The sequence below is a fragment of the Schistocerca piceifrons genome, chromosome 4 (genome assembly GCF_021461385.2).
Source record: "Schistocerca piceifrons isolate TAMUIC-IGC-003096 chromosome 4, iqSchPice1.1, whole genome shotgun sequence".
NCBI classification, from domain to species: Eukaryota; Metazoa; Arthropoda; class Insecta; order Orthoptera; family Acrididae; genus Schistocerca; species Schistocerca piceifrons.
In genome coordinates, this window is record NC_060141.1 from 582,656,977 (window position 1) to 582,680,693 (window position 23,717).

The window sequence follows — 23,717 nt, forward strand, 5'->3', positions numbered from 1 at the left end:
AATTAATCTTTTAACGATGCTGTTTTCTTGACTTAACATCGAACCACAACCAGGCACTCGCCACTCCACCGTTATCCCATTCAGGTGAACTACTGGCTTCCTGACCTTTGACAACCCAGCTCCATCACCTACTGTTCAGGCCAGCAACCTGGGGCCTCTACAATATTTTGGTCGTAGGATACCGTAATTCTGCGTTTTGTGAAATACGCAATATTACATTTATGAGTGTTTAAAACTATTTGTCATTCTTTGTATCACTCTGAAATCTTAGCACGATCTGCCTGAATATTTGAGAGACCTTTTTTAGATATTCATTGTAGATCACTGCAAAATCTTCGAAATAAATGAGGTAAGTAATAATATTGGATGCCAGGCCACTCAAATACAGTATGAGGAACAAGGATCCCAACATGCTTCTCTGTGTCACGCCCAAAGTTACTTCCTTCCGTCGATGACTTTCCATCCGGGATAACATGCTGCGTCCTTCCTGAATACGTGTATGTCCCCAGCCGAGTAAAAAATTTGTTTCATGCCCCAACTGTACTTTTGTTAATAATGATTAGTCGTGGAACGCGAATTCTCTCTGTGAATTGTCATTGCTGGAATAAATCAGTGGCAGAACTGCCACCTACACTGTCTAATCCTTTTAGAGGACAGCTACAAGGCGTCAAGTCAGTTATTATGATTGCTGAAGGGTAGTGGAACAGAAATGTGCCACTCGAAATACCAAATACACTCCTGGAAATGGAAAAAAGAACACATTGACACCGGCGTGTCAGACCCACCATACTTGCTCCGGACACTGCGAGAGGGCTGTACAAGCAATGATCACACGCACGGCACAGCGGACACACCAGGAACCGCAGTGTTGGCCGTCGAATGGCGCTAGCTGCGCAGCATTTGTGCACCGCCGCCGTCAGTGTCAGCTAGTTTGCCGTGGCATACGGAGCTCCATCGCAGTCTTTAACACTGGTAGCATGCCGCGACAGCGTGGACGTGAACCGTATGTGCAGTTGACGGACTTTGAGCGAGGGCGTATAGTGGGCATGCGGGAGGCCGGGTGGACGTACCGCCGAATTGCTCAACACGTGGGGCGTGAGGTCTCCACAGTACATCGATGTTGTCGCCAGTGGTCGGCGGAAGGTGCACGTGCCCGTCGATCTGGGACCGGACCGCAGCGACGCACGGATGCACGCCAAGACCGTAGGATCCTACGCAGTGCCGTAGGGGACGCACCGCCACTTCCCAGCAAATTAGGGACACTGTTGCTCCTGGGGTATCGGCGAGGACCATTTGCAACCGTCTCCATGAAGCTGGGCTACGGTCCCGCACACCGTTAGGCCGTCTTCCGCTCACGCCCCAACATCGTGCAGCCCGCTTCCAGTGGTGTCGCGACAGGCGTGAATGGAGGGACGAATGGAGACTTGTCGTCTTCAGCGATGAGAGTCGCTTCTGCCTTGGTGCCAATGATGGTCGTATGCGTGTTTGGCGCCGTGCAGGTGGGCGCTACAATCAGGACTGCATACGACCGAGGCACACAGGGCCAACACCCGGCATCATGGTGTGGGGAGCGATCTCCTTCACTGGCCGTACACCACTGGTGATCGTCGAGGGGACACTGAATAGTGCACGGTACATCCAAACCGTCATCGAACCCATCGTTCTACCATTCCTAGACCGGCAAGGGAACTTGCTGTTCCAACAGGACAATGCACGTCCGCATGTATCCCGTGCCACCCAACGTGCTCTATAAGGTGTAAATCAACTACCCTGGCCAGCAAGATCTCCGGATCTGTCCCCCATTGAGCATGTTTGGGACTGGATGAAGCGTCGTCTCACGCGGTCTGCACGTCCAGCACGAACGCTGGTCCAACTGAGGCACCAGGTGGGAATGGCATGGCAAGCCGTTCCACAGGACTACATCCAGCATCTCTACGATCGTCTCCATGGGAGAATAGCAGCCTGCATTGCTGCGAAAGGTGGATATACACTGTACTAGTGCCGACATTGTGCATGCTCTGTTGCCTGTGTCTATGTGCCTGTGGTTCTGTCAGTGTGATCATGTGATATATCTGACCCCAGGAATATGTCAATAAAGTTTCCCCTTCCTGGGACAATGAATTCACGGTGTTCTTATTTCAATTTCCAGGAGTGTATAAAGTCACCCTACGACTGAAAAAAGTGTTGTTACTGGAGGAAAAGTTGTGCCCTTCACAGCTGTTTCAGCGGGATTGCAGAGCGGCAAGAGATCCTCTTAAAAACAGTGTGTAGCGTTTTACCGCTGTTCGCCGCCAGGACAAAATCCAGTACTGCACCGAGTATGGTGCTTGTGGAACAAAGCAAGGTTAGAGTTTAACGTCCACCCGACAACGGTACAATGACGGAGACGCAAACCAGCCGGCGCATTTTCGAAGAAAGAATCGCCGTATTGACCTTAAGTGGTTAACAGAGCAGTTGACCGGTGTTGCCTGGTGAAACGTTTTATGATGCCTCATGTAAGGAGGAGAAATGCGTACCATCACGTTTCCGACTCTGATAAAGGTCGGATTGTAGCCTATCGCGATTGCGGTTTATCGTATCGCGGCATTGCTGCTAGCGTTGTTCGAGATCCAATGACTGTTAGCAGAATATGGAATCGGTGGGTTCAGGAGGGTAATACGGAACGCCGTGCTGGATCCCAACGGCCTCGTATCACTAGCAGTCGAGATGAGAGGCATCTTATACGCATGGCTGTAACGGATCGTGGAACCACATCTCGATCCCTCAGTCAACAGTGGGGACGTTTGCAAGACAACAACCATCTGCACGAACAGTTCGACTCTGCACGAACAGTTCGACGACATTTGCAGCAGCATGGACTATCAGCTCGGAGACCATGGCTGCGGTTACCCCTGACGCTGCATCACAGACAGGAGCGCCTGCGATGGTGTACTCTGCGACGAACCTGGGTGCACGAATGGCAAAAGTCATTTTTTCGGATGAATCCAGGTTCTGTTTACAGCATCATGATGGTCGCATCTGCGATGACGACATCGCGGTGAACGCACGTTAGAAGCGTGTTTTCGTCATCACCATACTTGCGTATCACGGTATTGACTTAGGTGGCGATTTGCATAGTGATTATCTTTTCCTGTTGATACTGGCGTTGAAGTTGTGTTGCTGACGTACGTCAAATGGGAATGATCTCTTGAGGCTTGGCGACAAGCCTAAGTTTCCATTATCGAGACGAAATAGAATCGTGAGAAAGGAGATTGAAACTGTGTGAGAAATGGAAGTATTAAATTGGATGGAGCTTGTTAGAAAGCTTTATGGGGATTCGGGTAAACGTAAGGGATCACATCAAGTTTGCGGATCGCTCAAGATGTGTAAGGATTCTGTCTCCTGTGCGGAATAAAATGGGGGTAGGTTTCGGGAGTAAGCGGTGGTGAAATTTAGGTTTAATACTGTGTGACTTGTTAGAGAATGTGAAGACGTGGTAAGGGGTGGGTATCTATATTTACACTCCCTAAGCCACCTTGTCGTGGGTGGCGGAAAGTGCTTCCGGCACCACTATCAATACTTTCCTTCCCTCTTGCATTCGCGGCTGGTGAGTGGGAAGGAAGACTGTCGATAAACGTCCGTATGGCCTCTGATTTTTCTGATTCTCTCGTCTTGGCCATTTCTCGAGACGCATGTGGGAGCAACTAATGTGTTGTCCGAGTCATGATACGACAGTAAACCTCTCTGTAATGTATAATTGTTGTTTTGCAGTGTCTATCACCGGAGTTTGTTGAGCATCTCAGCAGAATTTCTCGCACTTATTAATCGATGTGTTGACGAAACGTGACATTCCTTGGATGTTCTTTACATTATGTAACAATGCAACATGATAAGGGTCCCACACTAGTGAAAAACAACCAACATGGTCTTTCATGCGTTTTGTAAGCCTCTTGTTTCACTGTTGAACGACATTTCCTTACGATTCTGCCAATCAATTTCAGCCTGCCACCTGCTTTCCCTGCTGTCAGTTTTGATGGTTATTCCATTTCAGGTAGCTCCAAAGTGTCTTGTTTTCAGAGATTCATCGACAATCGCGTAATCGAACAGTAATGGGCGTCTTCGCATCTTTATATACAATACGTTGAGGGTCAGCTGGTAGTGACTGCACCAATCGTCGATACTCAACATGTTATTGCATTTCTTTACACTCATCTGAGCTTGCAACCTCGTTGTAGGTAACAGCATAGTCTAGGAACAGCCTCATAGAGCTTCCGACTGAATCCACTGCATCACTCATTTAAATTATAACCATTAGTGGCCTCCGACATTCCCGACGTTACCTCTAAATTTATCAGATTGGTGCCATTATGAACTACGTACTGAGTTATAACTGTTAAGAAGTTGTGAATCGAGTTGCAAATGTCGTCTGATACTTCGTAAGCTCGCATTTTCTTAATTAAACAACGCTATGGAACTGTATCAGATGTCTTCTAGAACTCAAAGAACACGGTATCAACCTGGGAATTTCTGTGTACGGCGCTCTGGATTCCATGGTGTTGTGTACATAGTTCCGCGTAGTCAGCGCATACACAACTTTCCCACTAGAGCGCGCCCCGCTAAGCACAACAGCGCAGGCGCAGCGCTCGTCCGTCTCCGCACTACGAGATGGAGCTGTCTTAGAGACGGACCAAATTCTGCTTCCGCCGATCCGCGTATTAGTATGTAACGCAGCCAATGAGATTGCTGCTAACGTAGAACCTTTTCTCCTCGCGGATCACCCTCACGCAGTGATACCTGAACGCTCGAGGTATTATAACGAGTGTACAGACCTCCGATTAGTCAGTCTGCATTAGTCTGCGTAAGTCTATAGTGATGTTTCAGTCTGCGCCTAATAAGATTATCATATTCCTGTACATAGCCATGAAGATAAATGAATACACTTCGTCAAGTATCAGAGATATGTGAGAATACGATTAACGTACCAAGACCAAAGGAACTTCAGATGGTCAATTGTAAACAGCATCCAGAATCAAGTTAAGTAATTTCTATGATTTTTATTATTTTAATAAATGTGTGTGAAAATTAATCAAGTTCTGTTTAAAGTTGGTCACCGTCAATCTGCTACTCTAAGCGTGCAAGTGGCATTTCTATCGTCTGACCTAACGGCAGAAGATGAACACGCCACGATAAGACCACGAGACATATTGCTGACACTCGCCTACTTCGTTAGAGCGACAAGTCAAATAATCTGATGGTGTGTGTACCGAAGGTCTTACAGTACGCACACCACACATGGACATGTAGAGCAAGATGTGTTTTGCAACATCTCTGCGTAAGGAAACCAGGTTTATTCTTATAGAGGAGAGTTTCGTTCTCCAGAAACGTAGTTTGCAGAGCAATAGTAAATAACTCGATGAAGAGAATGTTGGGAGACTTGTAGGGGTGTGAAGTAGTTTGGGTCGAACATGTAGATGAGGAGGTTACTTTAGGTCTGACGGAAGGTGCTTTGCCTCACATTAATAGTAGTAGGTTGCCGGTATTACTCTGTGGAGAGTAACGTGGGATACCAAGCGAAATTGCTCGTTCACCACGTTTTATAGTAAAACCAGCGAAAGAAGTTCCCTGACAGTTGCAGTGGGTTTCATGTGGTTGCTCCATGCGGCATCCACCTAAATCAATAACATACTGCGTTTTGGTACGTCTCTGCGGCAACACGTCAGTATTGTCAAAGCTGTATAGGCGACTATATTGTTTTCTCCTGCAGCCATTTGAGCTTCGCAATTGAAAGCTGGCAACAGCGCTGCCAGCTGTCAGGGATCATCTTTCGCCGCCTCTATTACAATTCACTGGTGTCGCTGAACATAGAAGAGGACACTCGGGGAGACAAAATGCACCTAGTTAGCAAATGCGTGCTTTCTGGAGACCAAAAGCAAACATTACAACACCCACAATATTTTTATGGTAAGAATATGTCGCATAGAAGAATGATTGGTGCCAACTCGACCACTCCCATATTTTAACAGAGAGACGGGTAGTTCCCACATAATATGTAATCCGAACCATCCGCCCTTGTTACGAGACCAAACAGTAATTTCGTTTCTATGGAATCGTTCATCATACAGTCCCAATAGCCTGAAAGTGCCTAAGACCTTTCTGCTAGAGTAATACTCTGCTTGATCAGAAGTTAGGCAGAGCTCCAATCGCGCGACTTCACAGACTTGCTTAGCTGTTTAAAATGATTGTATCATTTATGTTCGAGGCAGAAATTTTTAAGGTCCTTTAGTCTGATTGTATGTGCCAAATCGCGACTGGATACAGTATAACAGATGCCAACTTATTTCAGAGTGGTATCTCGAGCAGAATGACCGCACCAGCATGGATTTCGAAAACATAGATCGTGCGAAACTCAACTTGCCGTTTTCACGCAAGACATCTTGAGATTCATGGATCAAGTCAATCATATGGATGCAGTATATTTTCACTCCAGAAAAACATTTGAGTCGCATTACGATTATATGCTGTAACTAACAAAATTTGTGATTGGATTGAGGATTTTTCGGAAATGGGGGGGGGGGGGGTACGTAGCATGTTGTTCTGAATAGAGAATCGTAAGGAGAAGTTAAAGTAACTTTGGGTGTGCGCCAGGTAAGTGTGAACGGACCCTTGTTGTTCATATTGTCATCTTAATGACCTGGCAGACAATATGAACAATAACCTCAGACGTTCTGCAGATGATGCAGTTATCTGCAATCAAATAGACGACCACACGCAACAAAGCGCGGCGGCTCTATGAGAAAGTGGATTCCCTGCGGGACACTGTCCATGGGTTACGCCACGTTGGGACTACACTTCCACGCCGCTGGCATCGACATCCGGTTCCTCTAACCATCCTAGAGGAATCGGATTCCGACCACGGCTGACGATAGGCCTGGCACGCCCACCACGGATGCATCCTTTGGCGGGACTACTCCCCCAGTCACAAATATCCAGTCATATCTCGACACGATTTCAACATGCAAAGACTGGCACATTGTTTTAAATGATCGTAAATGTGTAATTGTGCACTGCACAATACGCAGAAAAAATAGTCTCTTATAAAACAGTGAGTTTTTCAGTCAGTCAACTCGTGCAAATATTTGAGTAAAGATTTGTAGTGATATGAAATGGAATGATCACCTAAGCTCAGTCCTTGATAAGGGGATGATAGACTTCAGTTCATTGGCGGTATACTGGGTAAATGCCGTCAGTCTACAAAAAATATTGCTTATAAATCTTCTGTGCGTCCCATCTTCGAATACTTCTCAAACGTGTGAGGCCCGCTGCAAGAAGAAATCTGCTTCATTTGAGATAAGTTTCTTATGTACTGCACCACCGGTTTCAAAGCCTAAAGCTTCATCTTCAGGTGCCACCAACTGCGAACAATAGGAGCTACTAACGTACAAGGACTGTGGAGTTGACATATGAAAGTGAAAAGTGAAGCCACGAAAAGTGGTGTAGTTATGGAAACATAAATGTGAGGTGGTCGGGACAGTCAGTAATGGAGCGGTCACATCCACATCGAGTAAACGCATGGGACTAAAACAAAGACGTTGATATAGAGGGAGGAATTTGGACAAAAATGAACTCGTCATATTACTGCTTAATTTTTAGTATATTTCTTTATACTATCAGTAGGCCCTATTTTACTGGTATTTTTATCTTTATATTGTTGCGTTTTTTGTCGCGTTGACTTTTAGGGATTCTTGCTGAACACTTATGTTTATATGTTATTCTATTTAGTGTCTCACCGGTGATACTTCCATATATTTAAAATAGTTAGTATTACTCCATTTTAACGTAATCCTATTGTACCCGAATTAGAGTGCTCTCGTACACTACATGTAGGCTTAATTTCTTTACTCGCTTTCGTTAGTCCTTTTCTTCTCGCTTACGTTTATTACGTATTGGTAGTGTGGGGATGCACCGTGCCGTTTTATATGTCTACATTGCTATTTCTGTTGCGTGTATCTCTTTAAACCAGCCTAATCTTTTTGTAGACTTTGTTTTGGCACCTTAAGACGAGTCCATACTTGACTACCGATGTTGACATTATTCTCCTACCATACTTCACCTGTCGTCTTATAGCTCAGTTTTAGAAACATTTTTGCCCCTATCTGTGCCCTCTATTTTAGTTGTATTTTTATCTTTCACGTTTTTATCCTGGGGCACTCTGTCAAGTATATATTAAGCATTTTTGCGCAACACTCGTGTTCATCATTATTATAATTATTCTTGCATTTGTAGTTATATTTTGTATCGATCTTGTGATCCACCATTACGTAAGCGAGCAGACGAATCAGCCCCTGTGTCCCGTAGTTTCTCAGCTATCTACTGTGGTTCCCACCTCATTGGCTAGTGTGTCAGTCGCTTCTGCTGCCGCTGTCAGCTGGCATCTGGTCCGTCTCTGCTTTACACACTTTTGTGTAGTACTGTCGATGCGGTCAACGTGGTTTCTGGTCCTACGTGTGAGTGCAGTTATTTATTTATTTGCTATAGATGTCTTTTTTGTCCTGATCCCTCCCTCTATGTTAGCGTATTCGTCCTAGTCCTATGCGTTTGTTTGACGTGGGTATGCCCGCCTCCCCTCCCCGTGACCGATTGGCCTGACTGCCACAGATTTATGGTTTCAAAAGAACATCACTTTTAATGGCTTTACCTTTATTTTTTAATGTTAACCTCGTAATTCCTGTATGCTAGTAGCTTCCCTCGTTCGCTGTTCGTGACGCCTGAAGACGATGCTTTAGGATTCGAAACCGGTAGTGCAATAAATAAAAAATTAATGGCAACTGAAGCGGAAGTTTTACTCTACTAATAACTTTCTCAGTTTCGGATGTTCGCCTGATCATATATTTTATAAAAAAGAACGATGCCACGAATAGCCACAGTATTGTATGACTTACGGGAGTGCATCACGAAAATGTTGAAAAACATGAATTGCAAACTCTTGAAGATAGACGCCTATTATACCGTGAAAGGCCACTTACAACGTTATATATCAAGAACCAGTATTTTTTAATGTGAAGAATTTGTAAATATTCTTCAGCACCTACGTCTCACTCCTACAGGGGACAGGGTTAGATTACGGAATAGTTCGTGGTAAATGACAAAATGTCAGTGTTCGATGGCCACGATATTTCGGCAAGTATCCACCCTTGCCATCATCAGGTAGGCTGATGAACTGACTGCCTAGGAGCTGGCAGGTGGTTTTTATCTCCTCCCCTCCCATGTAATTGTTATGGAATCTCCTAGAGAAATAATCATCTACAGAAATACTCTTTTAGGAATAGTCATTATATTGGGAAAAGTTTAAATATCACAACAATGGAACACACTGCCCCTTATGCAAGAGGTTATTTGGCTTGATACTGATTGACAGAGTTGTTGGATGCTCTCCAGAGGGAGGTGGTTGGAGGGTCCTACCCATAATACTCTAAACGTTCTCCATTATGGAAAGATCTGACGATCTTGCTGAACAAGGTAGGCTTTGGGACACACGAAGACAAGCTGTAGAAACTCTCGCCTTGTAAGGGCGGGTATTATCTTGCTTAAATGTAAGTCTAGGATGACTTGCCATGAAGGAAGATAAAACGATTCGTAGAATATCATCGAGTACCACTGTACTGTAAAGGCACCACGGATGACAACAAATGGCGTCCTGCTATGAAAACAAATGGCAGCCCAGGCCCTCACTCCTGGTTACCGGGCAGTACGGCGGGCGAGAGTCAGGTTGGTGTGCCACTGCTGTCCAAGGCGTCATCAGACGTTTCTTTTCTGGTGATTGGAGCTCAATTAACAGTGGGACTCATCACTGAAGACAGTTCTATTACAGACGAGATTTCAGGCCCGAAACGTGTCTGGAGACAGCCTGAACAGGGATGGATACAAAGCTGAGTGTCGCCCACCACACGCCCGACAGTCAGGACTGATGGTCTCGAGAGCCATTTATTTTCGTAGCAGGACCCCTTTGGTTGTCATCCGCAGCACCCTTACAGCACAGTGGTACATCGATGATATTCTACGCCCCGTTTTGTTGTCCTTGGCCAGCAAGGTCACCGGATCTCTCCCCAATTGAGAACTTTTGAAGCATTATGGGCAGAACCCTCTATCCAGCTCGTGATTTTGATTATTTAAAGCGCCAATTGGACAGAACTTGGCACGACATCCACCATCTCTATCAATGAATGCCAAGCCGAATAACTGCTTTCATAAGGGCTAGAAGTATACTATAGTGTTACTAACGTGCTCAATTTGTGGAGCTCTTTCTCTTGAATAAATCATCTAATTTTCGTTAAACTGTAATCATTTGTTTGTCTGTGCATGGACATCACATCTGTCACATCTGTCATTTCTGTCCCATTGGGATAATTCCTTGATGGAGCGTCTTTTTTTTTCTTAGAGTGTATAAATATAAGTTCTCCTGTAGTTCCTGTTGTCATTACCTCTTTGAAGGTGTACTCGTAACCATCAGGGTTGAGCACGGGGACGATGTGCCAATCGACGTTGTCTGTCAGCGCACTTTCTGCAGGGTTCTCGACTAGCTGGTTGATGACATAGAGGGCAGCAGCAGGCGCGATCCACTCCCTGGCGTGGATGCCCGCGTCGATCAGTATAACAGGCCTGGTGTCGTCACCTCCGGAGGATATCTTGATGATATCCAGATCGCGGCCTGCGTAGCTGTTCCCGATGGACTCTACCGTCACTGTGTCAGAGTAGTTTGAAGCCAGATCCGACAGGTACTGCAGAATCTATAAACCATGGTGGAGAACACAGACCATATAACACTAGGTCAGAGCATACTGTCATGATAAAAGGGATGTTGTTTAGTAATAAGTAAGTGAACAGTATAAGGATATGCCTGTATCATCCCCAGTGCTGCCTCGGTAGACAATTAGCTCAGAGTACGGATGGTACTAGTGCAGTTTGTGAAACATACATTTTCCCAAAATCAGCACAGCGTGCATCCATCATCACCAAACGGCTGGCGGGAGATCAAAGCCAAGGCACTCATTGTATGAATGTTATGAAACTTGGTTCTCCGTCCTCAGCTCTCTATTTTCAAAGAACCCTACGTGGAGGGGATGACTCAATGTGAGAATATCGCTTATTTCAAGAAAAAAACAGGGGAACGAAAACTTCCCCCTCTTCATGTAGAAAACAAGCAGTCGACAAAACTGCTCTCACATCGGGCATTCTTGGCATGAACAGACATGTCGCAAACAGGTGCAACACTTTCGCCCTATTAATGCCAATGTTGGGCTACAGCTGAAAAATATTATCATGGCAGGGAGACATTAACTACAACAAAGGAAATTAATATTAGTGAAACATTATACACGGAAGTATTGAATGTTGACAGCTTCAGCATATATGTAGTGCTAGCGCTAGATGTGGTCCGAAGGAGGTGTTAGCATCACTGTGCAAGCAGCTTCACGTCAAGGCGCCTGGACGTCACTCATTGAATCAGACTTTGGTTTGGTCATCTGGCCAATACTTTTTATGCCTCCATCATGGTAGGTGTCAGTGGCCTTTTTTGGTAGCTTCTCTTGTCTTGATGAATACAACACAGGTAGTATTATTTGTACTCTTTAAGAGAACTATTATACTGCCTTGATTGTTCCATCAATCCTTGGTAGAATATTTTATGCATTATGAATGAAAACACACGCAATATTGGTCTAATATTCTACAATATTTATTATTTGTTTCACAAACCAGTTTTCAGCTGTTACACCATCATCAGTTACAAAGATAAACATGTGCTGCAGTGAAATTTTGTAGGATCAAAGATCTTCAACCTTTTTTATTTTATTGACTTCCAGCATATAAACTTTATAGCCATCACAATAGATTTTAAACTAGTGCATCTACAGAATTTCTCCATTTCTAAAAATCAAAATAATAATGCCATATTTAGGAATAAAACGAGAGAAATTACTTCATTGTACTTGCAACGTAAGTTTATTTAACTAAGATAAAATATGTGACAATTAAGAAATGAACTGTATACAAATTACAAAAATTGTTCATAGAAGAAAGTATACTAAACAATAAACCTCAATGACGTATACCAAGGGTGTGGCTGAACAAACTAATCTTGTCTTTGTAAGATGGCAAGAACTATGCCCCTTACATGAAGTCATTAAAGATCACCTAACTCACGCTAAGTGAACAGTAGGGCTGAACAAAAATGACTGACAAGGCACAATACACCTTGTAGAGGGTATAGTATGGACGTATTGGAATAATTAATGCTGGGCGATGGTTTTAAAGTAATTGACACGACATGAAAACTTTGTGGAAACGCATCGATTTACTGGAGGCTAGTTTATCCCAGGGAAGTATTCGAGTTATCCACAGTGCACGGCTGGGGAGCAGTGAAGGGAAGTGACAATAGGCAGCTTTTGGCGCTCAAACTCTTGAGAAAGCAGTAGTGGGGCGAGGCCTCCAGCTGCCTTAAGATGAGTGACAGTGAGGGGGGGGGGGGGTGGTTAACCCCATGCTGGTGTACCGGGAAGCAGACGGAGAACTTGTACGCCTGTTGATAAATGTCCTTTATCCCGTTTTCAGTGAAACATGCGAGAAAGCCGCACAAAGCTGTGGTGGAGCGCTCAACAGAGGCCAAAATATGCGTGTTCGTGACTATAGTAACTTCACGCTGAATTCACGGTCCACAGAGTCTGAAGTAAATCAGGTGAGGAGCGACAGAATGAAATATGCCGGCCTCTAACGGGAACATAGGACCAAGGAATTTGAAGTACTCTCCTGGGAGCCAGAATTCCGGAAAAATTGGTGTTTTGTGCAGATGCTGACCTTGATGGGTGGCCTGGAAGGAGCTAAATAGCAGTAGTTGAGAGGAAGGGAAATTTTGTGGGAATTTGTTCACTTCCGAGAGCAGGCACTGGTCGGCGCCTGGAAGCAATGCGTAATTAACGCAAGTTGCGCTGCAATTGGCGTAAGTGATTTTGCTGGAAGGGAAACCGAGGCGAAGAGCAGACTGGGAGGAGTCTCCGTAGTGGTTTTCAGTTCCCAGCTTGCCTAGAGCGCGGACATGGCGTTCTTTACTCAGCTTGCCTGAGAGAGAGTGAGCATCTCTGCAGTTTAGGACTTAGCAAACGGAACGATTGAGCTTGGAGATAGAAAGTTTTGGTTCAGCTATGTACTGAGCAAGATAGCTAGAAGTGAATAGACGAGCGCAGCCTTGCAGCACCACGAGGTCGGCTGATGCCCGTATAACGACGCCGTGCTGCCACGCTGAATTCGGTAATATTGCGCCCGCTCCGGCCACTCATTAATTTGTTGGATCACGTCGGCAAAGTTTCCAAGAGGGTTTCATGGGCCGTGTATTGTAGAATTCTTCTCGCACTTCGCATTACGCCTGGGTCAGTCAATAGGGATTACTTTTGATTTATCGCGCTTTACTCCACGCAAACGCAATTTATTACCACTGCCTGTTAGGAGAGTCATGTAATGTGATGATTGAAGGTCGTGAGTTAAAATAAATCTGTGCTAATCGACTGCAATCTATTTTCAATCAAGTAGTTGAAATCCCAAGTCACTTTCTTAATTAATTTTATGTTCAACATTTGCATCTGGTGTTCAATAGCTGAATACAACATCAATGTGCACCCCTTTTTAATTAAAAGATTCAATCAGGAGTCACAGGGTCTTATTACTTTCTTTGCGTAATCCGACATTGCGGCAGTTTTGCACTCTCTGTTGATCTGTTAGTCAATTACCTGGGGTGAACACACACCAAAACCAGATATGTGACAGGTGGGGTGTTACATCTTCAATAGTTCCTAAACACAAACAGGTAAATTATACTAGTGACATTAATCAGATAATTGAAGCAGCTGTGGTTATACAAGGTCATTTTTTTGCAGCCTTGGCAAAGAGTACAACGTATAAAATTACTAGTAATCCCAGCTGTGCAAAAGCATGAAACATGTAAAATTACTTTTAATTGTGGCAAATTCTGTATAGGTCAGTCTATCACGGCAATAAGCACCCGCTTGAAAGGACATCGCAGAAGTTGGACACTTAGAAGAGGAAACCCTACTTTTGCAGACCATCTGCTTAAAGGACATATTTATGAGGTGCAACCTCAAGTATTATATTACATCCATAAAGGAAGGAAGATGAACTGTCTTGAAGTTGTGGAAATTAATAAAGATATGTCCATCTACCCCAGCTTAGTACTGAATGACGAAACACAGTTCCCTTACTCACCGCTTCTAGCTGCTGGTACCCTTTCATAATATCATCCAGGTCGTGTTATAAATTACTCCTCTTACTCACACGCCGCATTTTTCCTTTATTATAGTTACCTTTATTTACCTTGTCGTGCTGAAAAAAATTGTTCGCACAACCACTGCTGCTTCGGTTACCTGCTTAATCTCACTAGTATATTTTATTTGTTTGTATTTTAAGATCTATTAAAGACATGATTATTTTGCTATTCATCGACATAATAGTATTCTCTCACTCCTGTAAGACGACCATCTCACCAAAGTTTATTGTTCAATTTGTGAAATGAAATGAAGTCCCATGCTTCTTTACAGAGCGTAGGGGAACGATGCGGGAGACCCGCACTGCTTTACTAGACAAGATGAGCTGGTGTGGCCTAGCGGTTCTAGGCGCTTCAGTTCGGAATTAGTGCTCCTGCTAAGGTCGCAGCTTCGAATCCTGCCTCGGGCTTGAATGTATCTGATGTCCTTAGGTTAGTTAGGTTTAGGTAGTTCTAAGTCTAGGGGACTGATGACCTCAGATGTTAAGTCCCATAGTGCATAGAGCCATCTGCACCATCTGTAATTTGTGTATAGTTCATTAGTTATTTGTCACATATTTCATCTTAGTTAAATAATCTTAAATCACACTGACACTGAAATAACTGCTCTCCTTTTATTCCTGAATCTTATTATTTTCATCTCTGGAAATGGAGATACTCTTTTACCTTTGTACGTGATGATGTCGTAACAGTCGAAAACCGGTTTGTGAAATAAATAATAAATATTGTAGAATTTTACACCAGTGTTGTGTGTGTTTTCATTCATAATATAAGAACTATTATAGTACAAGTTAAAAAGCTATGTCAAAAAACTGACAAAATTTTATACAAAATTCATCCAACTTACGTTACGGGCGTTCGTTTTATGGGACTGAGAGAATGTTATTATCTCGATGAGAAATTGATTCTTGATTAGTTATATTTTTAGCAAAATTTTATTTTTCACGAAATTCGTTTTTAAAATGCAGGAGAGGGTAACCAATCGAGTGACTATTCAGTTCATTGGTGCGAATCAAAACGGTAATTATTTACTTTTCAAATTATGCTGTCGAAAGTAAGAACCAAGTTCAATAGCAGTCCTTTTGCACTTTTACCCGAAAATCGTAAAGGGAGACCAAGAGATGAATACAGTACGCAGTCTCAGAATGATTTAGGTTGCAGTAGTTACTCTGAGATGAAGAGGCTTGCATAGGGTAGAGTAGCATGGAGAGCTGCGTCAAACCAGTCTTTGGACTGAATACCACAACAACGAAACAAAAACATATTCTTCATAAAGTACTCTTTCGTTCGCTATAGTGAACTGTTCAAGCCAGGCAGCGTAACTATAGGGCTAGGTTTCTAGCGTTAGATGGCTTATTCCTAACATGCGATACCATGGATATCCTAATACGCGACAGTATTGCGTATTAGAATATGGTATCTCATATTAGAATGTCTTTATCTTTCGACCATAGTAGATGGATTCAGAGTGTTATTTTTACTAAGTGGTCTGAAAAATTTGCGAACGTTTTGGATCAATCTAGCGATAATCCTGTAGCGCTAATACTTGAGGGGTATCATATCACATTTGTGTGAGAGACAAAGCAAGAGAAAACAGTGTCCACTACATCTGGTTATCACCCCAATCCACGCATAAAATACAGCCTCATGTGTAGAATTCACGGGACTGTTTAAAACGTGTTATCTTCAAGAAGTAGAAATCTGGTGTGCAAATAACCCAGGTCAAGTAGCAACATCGCTTTTGATTACGAGATTATTTGGAGCGGCATACGTGAGAGCAGTAAGAAGCATACTTGAGAGCCGTAAAAATGTAAAATACTCCAAAACGGTCTCTGGAAAGCGTGATTCTTTCCAATTAACAGGCGTATACTTAGAGACAATGACTTTTCAATACACCAGGAGTCTGACACACAAGATGCAAACAACGGAGCAAATGTGATTCCAATTTTCATCAGGCCAGCTCCTAAAATCGGCAAGCCAAATCTAGAGCCATCTGATCTAGTAATATCAGCATGTTCTGAATCGGTTAAGTAGCTAACATCGTATGCGTACAGGGAATGTTTGAAACAATTAAAAGAGATGAAAGCCGTAGCGAAATCAATAAGGAGAAAAGGAAAATACAGAAGACAGTTTTCCAGTCATTCGTAGTCTAATTCAAATATAACTGGAGATAATGCTTTGGGTGTGCAGTCTGAAGACGAAGACAGTGAATGCACATTCTACAGTGGTTGTTTCTCCGAAGACTAGCATAAAGAAATGGACACAGTGCATGGAATGGTGTCCTTAGACTCCCAAATAATGTTAACCTGAAAAAGAGTTTTTATATGCCTTGGCTGCACTTCTTTTGCACAAGAAACGCTGGAAATGTTAGAGAGGCAGTAAGGATCAGAATATTCAATATGTTTGATTACATGGGAATGACTGTGTCCGACGACCGTGATGTAATCCAGGACAGGAAGAAGATAGCATCGGTCGTAATGTCATCTGTCTTTTTTATTGCAGATCTAGATGTCAGGTAACCTTGCAGCTATCATCAGTGCTATAATTCATGCATATTATAAAAATATATATATATATATATATATATATATATATATATGTGTGTGTGTGTGTGTGTGTGTGTGTGTGTGTGTGTGTGTGTGTGTGTGTGTTCCACATTTCCCCCTAACCTATAGGACCGACTTCAACCAAACTTGCTACACATATCCCTCAGTGTCAGGCAGTAATCGCTGCCGGGGTAAGACCCATAAACTTATCACAGTTCAGGAGCTATGGCGTCATTAACAATGAGATGCGTAAAAAACTGCCGCATATTGTATGGCTTTCAAATTTATTGCTTCTGTGTCATTAACTCTGTTCACAATAAATTTCGTAGATGGTATCCACATATGCCGTTGAATACAACTACACAATTACATCATGGTACCACACATATATTAGGAGATTTGATAAACACTCAGATACCTGAAATAATACCGCATCATGCATGAGGTTTTAATACATTTGTTCTTTACTACTAATACACCTATGGTCGAGTCAAGATCAGGAAATCCTTGTTGGAAACCAGCCTATTTCCTGGTTCCATGTACAGGACTTGACTGTAACATCCTGCACGGCAGAGCAAAAGCTATGTCTTGTCTTTCAGGCACTAGTTGCGTGGGGCCATTGAGGCCCTGCATTGCGTCGACTGAGGCCCTCCTGAACCAATCGATTCAATATTCACCTGACAGTCGTGGGATCCCGAACGATGTGAGCAACAGCATCGCGGAACGACAAAGCACAGTTTCGATTTACCATGTTGCTGCCACTGTTGGATTCCGGCACTTAAAAACAGAAATTTCTCCTTCATACACGAAGCGTAACACGATCCTCTGACAAACAAATGACGTTCAAATGCCGTTTCTGAATAAGAATCCGGTTGTGTATTGTCTACTTACGCACAGAATGTAGATGGCATTACGTTTGTTGTCTTCGTGATGCTACAGTTTTCATTCCAGCAGTGTAGTGGGATGTATTGACCGCACGTTGGGCATCAAGATAGTACATCAGTAAAGGCTGTATTAGATCAGTTAGAAAATGTCAGTCCCGCGGTTATATTCCCAGATACTGGAGCCGTAGTTCAGAAACGGACATTTGATGGATAATCTGGAATACCAAATACGTAGCTCCAAACAAACGAGAGGACAACACTGACAAGAATCAAAATTCAAATGGTTCAAATGGCTCTAAGCTCTATGGGACTTAACATCTGAGGTCCTGTGTCCTCGGTGGCTTAGGGGTTAGAATGCCTGCCTAGTAAGCTAGAGCTCCCGAGTTCGAATTCCAGTCGGGCACACATTTTCAACCCTGCCTGTTGATTCTATCACGTTCCGTACACAGCTGATGTTTGTAATTCACTGAAATTTCAAAATGAGAATCCTTCATTCGTACTTCCAGCGAATGTAGTCATAATGCTGACCTCGATGTTCCAAAGCTGTCATGGTTCCTTTAAGATTCGCTTTCACTCACAAATAGCTTGCGTCGATGAGAGCAATGAAAGACACCGAAATCTTGCTTGCAATTCAAATAGCCGCTTCCTCTACTGTACGGGTACTGCACAACCACATGTTTGCCGTACTAAGCGTCCATTGCAACTCAATATTTCACTCAACATCCATTCACTGTTCACTAGAGCGTAAAGGTAAACAAAACAACCTCAAAAATCTAATTACAAGCTTTTGACAGAATTAGACCGTATCACATCTCCCCCCCTTCGCACCACACCACACCACACACACACACACACACACACACACACACACACACATCTGTACTGACAAAAAAATTAAGCACACAGAAGACATGTTCGGATGTAATTGTAACTTCATACACGTACCCACCTTCGTGAGTGTGTAAATGATTAGAGTTGTGATTCGCTGTGACATGTAGAATGGCCACCAGAGTGCATTAGTATTGCTCGTGTTTAGTGTTGTTACCAGGCCTCGTAGGGTACAAAAGGGGCACGAACAGCATTGAATTTTGAGTGATCGCTTTGAATAACACGAAGAAGCTGAAGACTCGTGTGAGATAGCGTTATCAGCACTTGAAAGAGTTTGAAAGCCGCCTTATCGTGGTTCTCCAATTGGCCAGATAGTCGAATCATGCAGTATCCAGATTTATGGGACATTCGGATGTGACGTTGACACTGTGCTTGACTGCGTGGGAAAGTAAGGGCAAACACACTCTTGGTCAACATCTCAGTCGTACATTTTTGACCACCACAGTGTGGTACCGCCGTATTGTTCGCCAAGCACTTCGTAACCCCTTCACGTCTGTTCCTGCCTACCAAGAACAAATAATGGATGCCCTGCGTTCCGGCTGCAGCCGGACTTGGGAGTTACAGTTCCACACGCAAGTTGCCGTTAACACAACACATACGGCTGCATTTGGAGAGGTGAAGTGACTGAGAAGCATGGAATCTAATGAATAGCAACGTATTGAGTTCAGTGATGAACTGCGGTTCGGCGCTATCCGGATGACAATCGTCGATGCGTACGGCGGCGACCTGGGAGAGGTTCCATTGCTCCAGTGTTTTGGAGAGGTATAGTGGTGTTATTCCTGGCGACATGTTAGAGAGAACCATTTGGTATGCCTTCAGGCAAAGGCAGGTTGTGATTGACGGAATCATGGTGGCACAACGGTACGCCACGTTCTTCACGTGTCCTCTTGTGTTACATCCCATGCGACAGAATCGAGGTGCCATTTTTCAGCAGGATTAGGATCGTACACACTTGGCACGTGTCTCTATAAACGGTCTCGCTGATGTTGAGGTACTACTGTGGCCAGCTAGATCCCCAGATCTGTCTCCAATATATCGTGTGGGAGCATCTTGGACATCAACCCCGTCACAGTGCCAGTATTTAGGATATTTAAGACCAGTTACAGGTGTTGTAGGGCATCTTGTCTCAGGAGGGGATGCAACGGCTTCATGACAGCTTTCCCTGCCGCGCGGGATTAGCCGAGCGGTCTATGGTGCTGCTGTCATGGACTGTGCGGCTGATCCCGGCGGAGCTTCGAGTCCTCCCTCGGGATAATTTATGTTAAGTAGTGTGTAAGATTTCACACACATTTGATATTTGAACAGCTTTCCCAATCAAATCGGTGTCACACATGCAGAGAGGGTGCAACGTCATGCTGACAAGTTGTTTCTTTCTGCCAAATTGTTTGTAAATTTGACTTGATTTCTTAATCACTGAATAACATCAGCCCGGAAAGTTTCTTTTCGTTTCTTCCTCCCTTTCTGGCTGTATTACTTTTTTGCCGTGGAGTGTATTTAGCTGTATTTAGCTTGCGTAAGATAATGTAGTGACCAACCTCTGTGAAATGTTATGGTTGTGAATTTGCGCTTTCGCCTTGTGGCAACGTACCTCATCGTACCGAAGGTACTCGGTGAACGATATGCGAGACTCGGGGTTTTTGGAGACTGCTCTTGTCTGCGCCCATTGTCGTTCCATTTCGAAGACCCTGCAAAGCGACATCGAGAGATTTTTCAAAGAGCAGAAATGGTTTGATACAAATACAATGATAATAATTTAATTTAATAACTACGATAAAAATACAGAAACGCCATAGCCCTTAATTAACGATTTTTACATAGAGCCACATTGGTCACACACGTCCGAAGTTGAAGCAAAAAATTTCAGGTAAAAACTCCTGTGCCCAATCTTCGCCAGTCTTGAAATTCCATTCGGCACTTTGAGGAGTCATTTTTCTGAAGGGAAGTCGGCACCTGACACACGAGTCGGCATGAACGGCATTACCCCGCCTCGCTCCACAAGGCTCCACAAACAGAATTTCAGTTTAATGATCGTCATCGATGCGCGTACTGGTCATCTGGGACACAACTGCGTTTTCTGGCGAAAATACGTCGACAACCGAGATACGAGCCTCCAGAAAAAGAATAGGCCTGGGATGCTAAAAAGCGGCTAAATCTAATTACCAAAGACACTACTGTTTCCTCGAATCATGAACATAGCTATGTTTGTGGAATTACGGCTTGCAATCCTGTCAGTTTAGTAATCCATAAGTCGTGTCAAATTATTTAATTTGTTACGTCACTCAATCATCATGTTTAAAGCAGTATTTGTATAGGTGAGAAGCAAACTGTACTTAAAGATACAACATGATTTTTGCGCTCAAATCATTATCTAGATTAGAGCAAAAATTTTGAAACTTGGAATATGTGTATGAGTTGCTTTAAATACGTTACGGCTATGATAATATAATACAGCATCTAATACAGTAACTTGTGTATATTTCCTGTAATGTCCACAACACTCACATCGCCCTTTCTCATATATTATAATTCCAGTTGAACGGAATGAATTCTATCTATTGCTCCCATATGGATCGGAAGGACAATGTTAGATTCATTTGTGCACGCTACAAGTAAATGAAGCGGGAGGTAGCTCTGATATGTGGTACTATGGGAGTACCCTCTGCCTTGCAGTTGACAGCGGCTGCAGAGAATGGATGTAGAGGAAGATCTAAATCAAGGGCAATAGAATGTAGTCAAATAAAATCAAGAGATGTTGAGGGAATTAGATTAGAATCTCTGACACTAGAAGTAGTAGATGAGTTTCGCTACTTGAGCAGCAAAATAAGTGATGATAGCAGATGTAGAGAGGACGTAAAACTAGGATTACAAGAACGAGAAAAGTTGAAAGCTGAAAAAGAGACATATGTTCACACCGAATGCAAATTTAAGTGTTTCGTAGTCTTTTTTGAAGGTGTTGGTCTGAAGTGCAACCTTGTACGGAACTGAAACGTGGACGACAAGCAGTTCAGGTAAGGGGGGAACAGAATCTTTTACAACGTGGTTAAACGTTATAAAGAAGACAACAACAACGATTCTACAATCCAAAGAGTACCAGCGGTAAAATTCTCCTATCGGAGCACAAAAAGGCGGATATGCTCCTGTCTAAAAGGCTCGGACTGAAAAGCCGGGGTCCAACTGCCTCGCTCTACCTTCCTCAACACCTTTACAAATTTACCCAAGCATTTTGGCGTGCGAACATATTAGCGCTTTTTTTTTTAGCATGTAAAGCACCTCTCACTCGCAAAAGCTCCTCTAATTGTAAGCCGCTCACACACACACACACACACACACACACACACACACACATACATACTAGTCCATGACTATAAGTCGCTCATACACATCCACTCCCAAATGCCCATTCTCACTCACTAATTCACCCCAATTCATTGTCATTATTTCTTTGCGTCTCTCTGTCACTGTCTCCCGTCTCACATACACGTCTCCTTCATTACGTCCTACTATTGTTGTCTCCTTCCACTGTAGCTCTGTCCCTCTTGCTCTCTTTTGTTGCTACAACTCATTCATTCCTACCCACTGCTGCTGTCTCTTCTCACTGTTATTATCTCTCTCTTCCTCGTTGTCATTGTCATAGACTGTTTCTCATTATCACTGGCTCACACCCACTTCCACTTTCTCTGTCTCTTTATTCCTCTCCCACTGGCACTGTGTCCTTCACTCTTTTCCTAGCACTGTTCTGTCACTGTCAACTATGTTCCACTGCCACTGTATCCCTTCTTTTGCCTCTCAATGTCATTATCTCCTTCTCTCTTTCTATACCACAACCACCGTCTACTATCTTCCCCTATTTATCACGTTTCCGTCTCTATCCCATTGCCAGTGTCTCCTTCGCCCTCAGCATAGAAAGCGCGAATATGTCCGCTTGTAAAAATATTTGGGAAAATATTTAAAGATGCTGAGAAAGGTAGAATGATTTTCCAGTCAGAGTCTTTTAAACAGGAACATATTCGCCTTTTTTGTGCTCCGACAGGAGCATTTTTCTTCGGGGTTCCTTCTCTTGCCTACCACAGCAGGGCATGTCACTCATATGAAAAGAACTTTGTGAGTCAGTGAAATTTTGTTAATTTACTTACGTGAAACTGAAGTAACGCAAAACTAATTATACACGTCAGACCGAATTTTACGGGAGCAAAAATTTTGCTTGTGCTTCAGTTCTTCAACATGGGGTTCCCAGAACCCTTCTGATGGTAATGGAAACAATTTACTGCATATTTCTTCGTGCTACGTTACTTTACAAACTACGTTTCCGCCTCACACTGGATTTTACGTGCTGGTTTTTTTTTTTTTTTTTTTTTTTTTTTACGTATAGAAGTAGGGTAAATTTGCACTCTGCATATCGGAAACGAATAAATATATCAAGAAAATTTTAAATGCTGTTCCACCCCGACGTCTTAAGAATATATCGTAAAAATTTGAGCCGCTGCTGTGCATAGTCATCTTGCAATATGAGGCTCCGTTTTGGTGTCCCCATAACCCTCTTAAGGCTCACCATAGACCACACAAATACAAACTGAGCTTACTGATTAGCTCCATTCGCCTAAGCACTAAGAAACGGATAGTACCCACTTTTGACCCTGCACTAAAGCAGAATGACATTGAGACTATTGTATTAGGTATACAAGGACTATCCACAGCCCTGGACTCTACATTTCTACCAACAATACAATCCAACTTATGAGCGGCGGAAGAATCCTGTTTCTATGCGCGTCGTCTTGGACCATATTAGGTAGCGCATGTTGTTGCTTGCGTACCGGTAAATAACCGCATTGTTGGCTTCGACACCCCTGAGGAATTGTTAACGCAATGAAGGAGTATATCAACTCCCATATACACTGAAGTGACAAAAGTGATGGAATAGAGATATGCTCATATACAGATGGAGGTAGTATCGCGTACAGAAGCTATAAAAGGGCAGTGCATTGTAATCAGGTGATTCGTTTGAAAAGGTCTCCTACGTGATTGTGGTCGCACGACGGGAATTAATAGACTCTGAACGCGGAGTGGAACATTCCATTTCGTAAACCGTTAGGAAAT

The 23,717-nt window shown here is 43.4% G+C and overlaps 1 protein-coding gene across 1 annotated transcript in view; it reads right to left on the minus strand.

Moving 5' to 3' along the window:
* Nucleotides 1-20,298, minus strand: part of LOC124796029 (carboxypeptidase B-like) — a 75,677-nt gene extending 55,379 nt beyond the window's left edge. The window contains exons 1-2 of the mRNA XM_047260114.1: nucleotides 20,212-20,298; nucleotides 10,458-10,763 (exon numbers count right to left, since the gene is read on the minus strand). Coding sequence (XP_047116070.1) covers nucleotides 10,458-10,763; nucleotides 20,212-20,298 — 393 coding nt within the window. The remainder of the gene's footprint in view (nucleotides 1-10,457; nucleotides 10,764-20,211) is intronic.
* Between the last annotated feature and the right edge of the window lie 3,419 nt (nucleotides 20,299-23,717).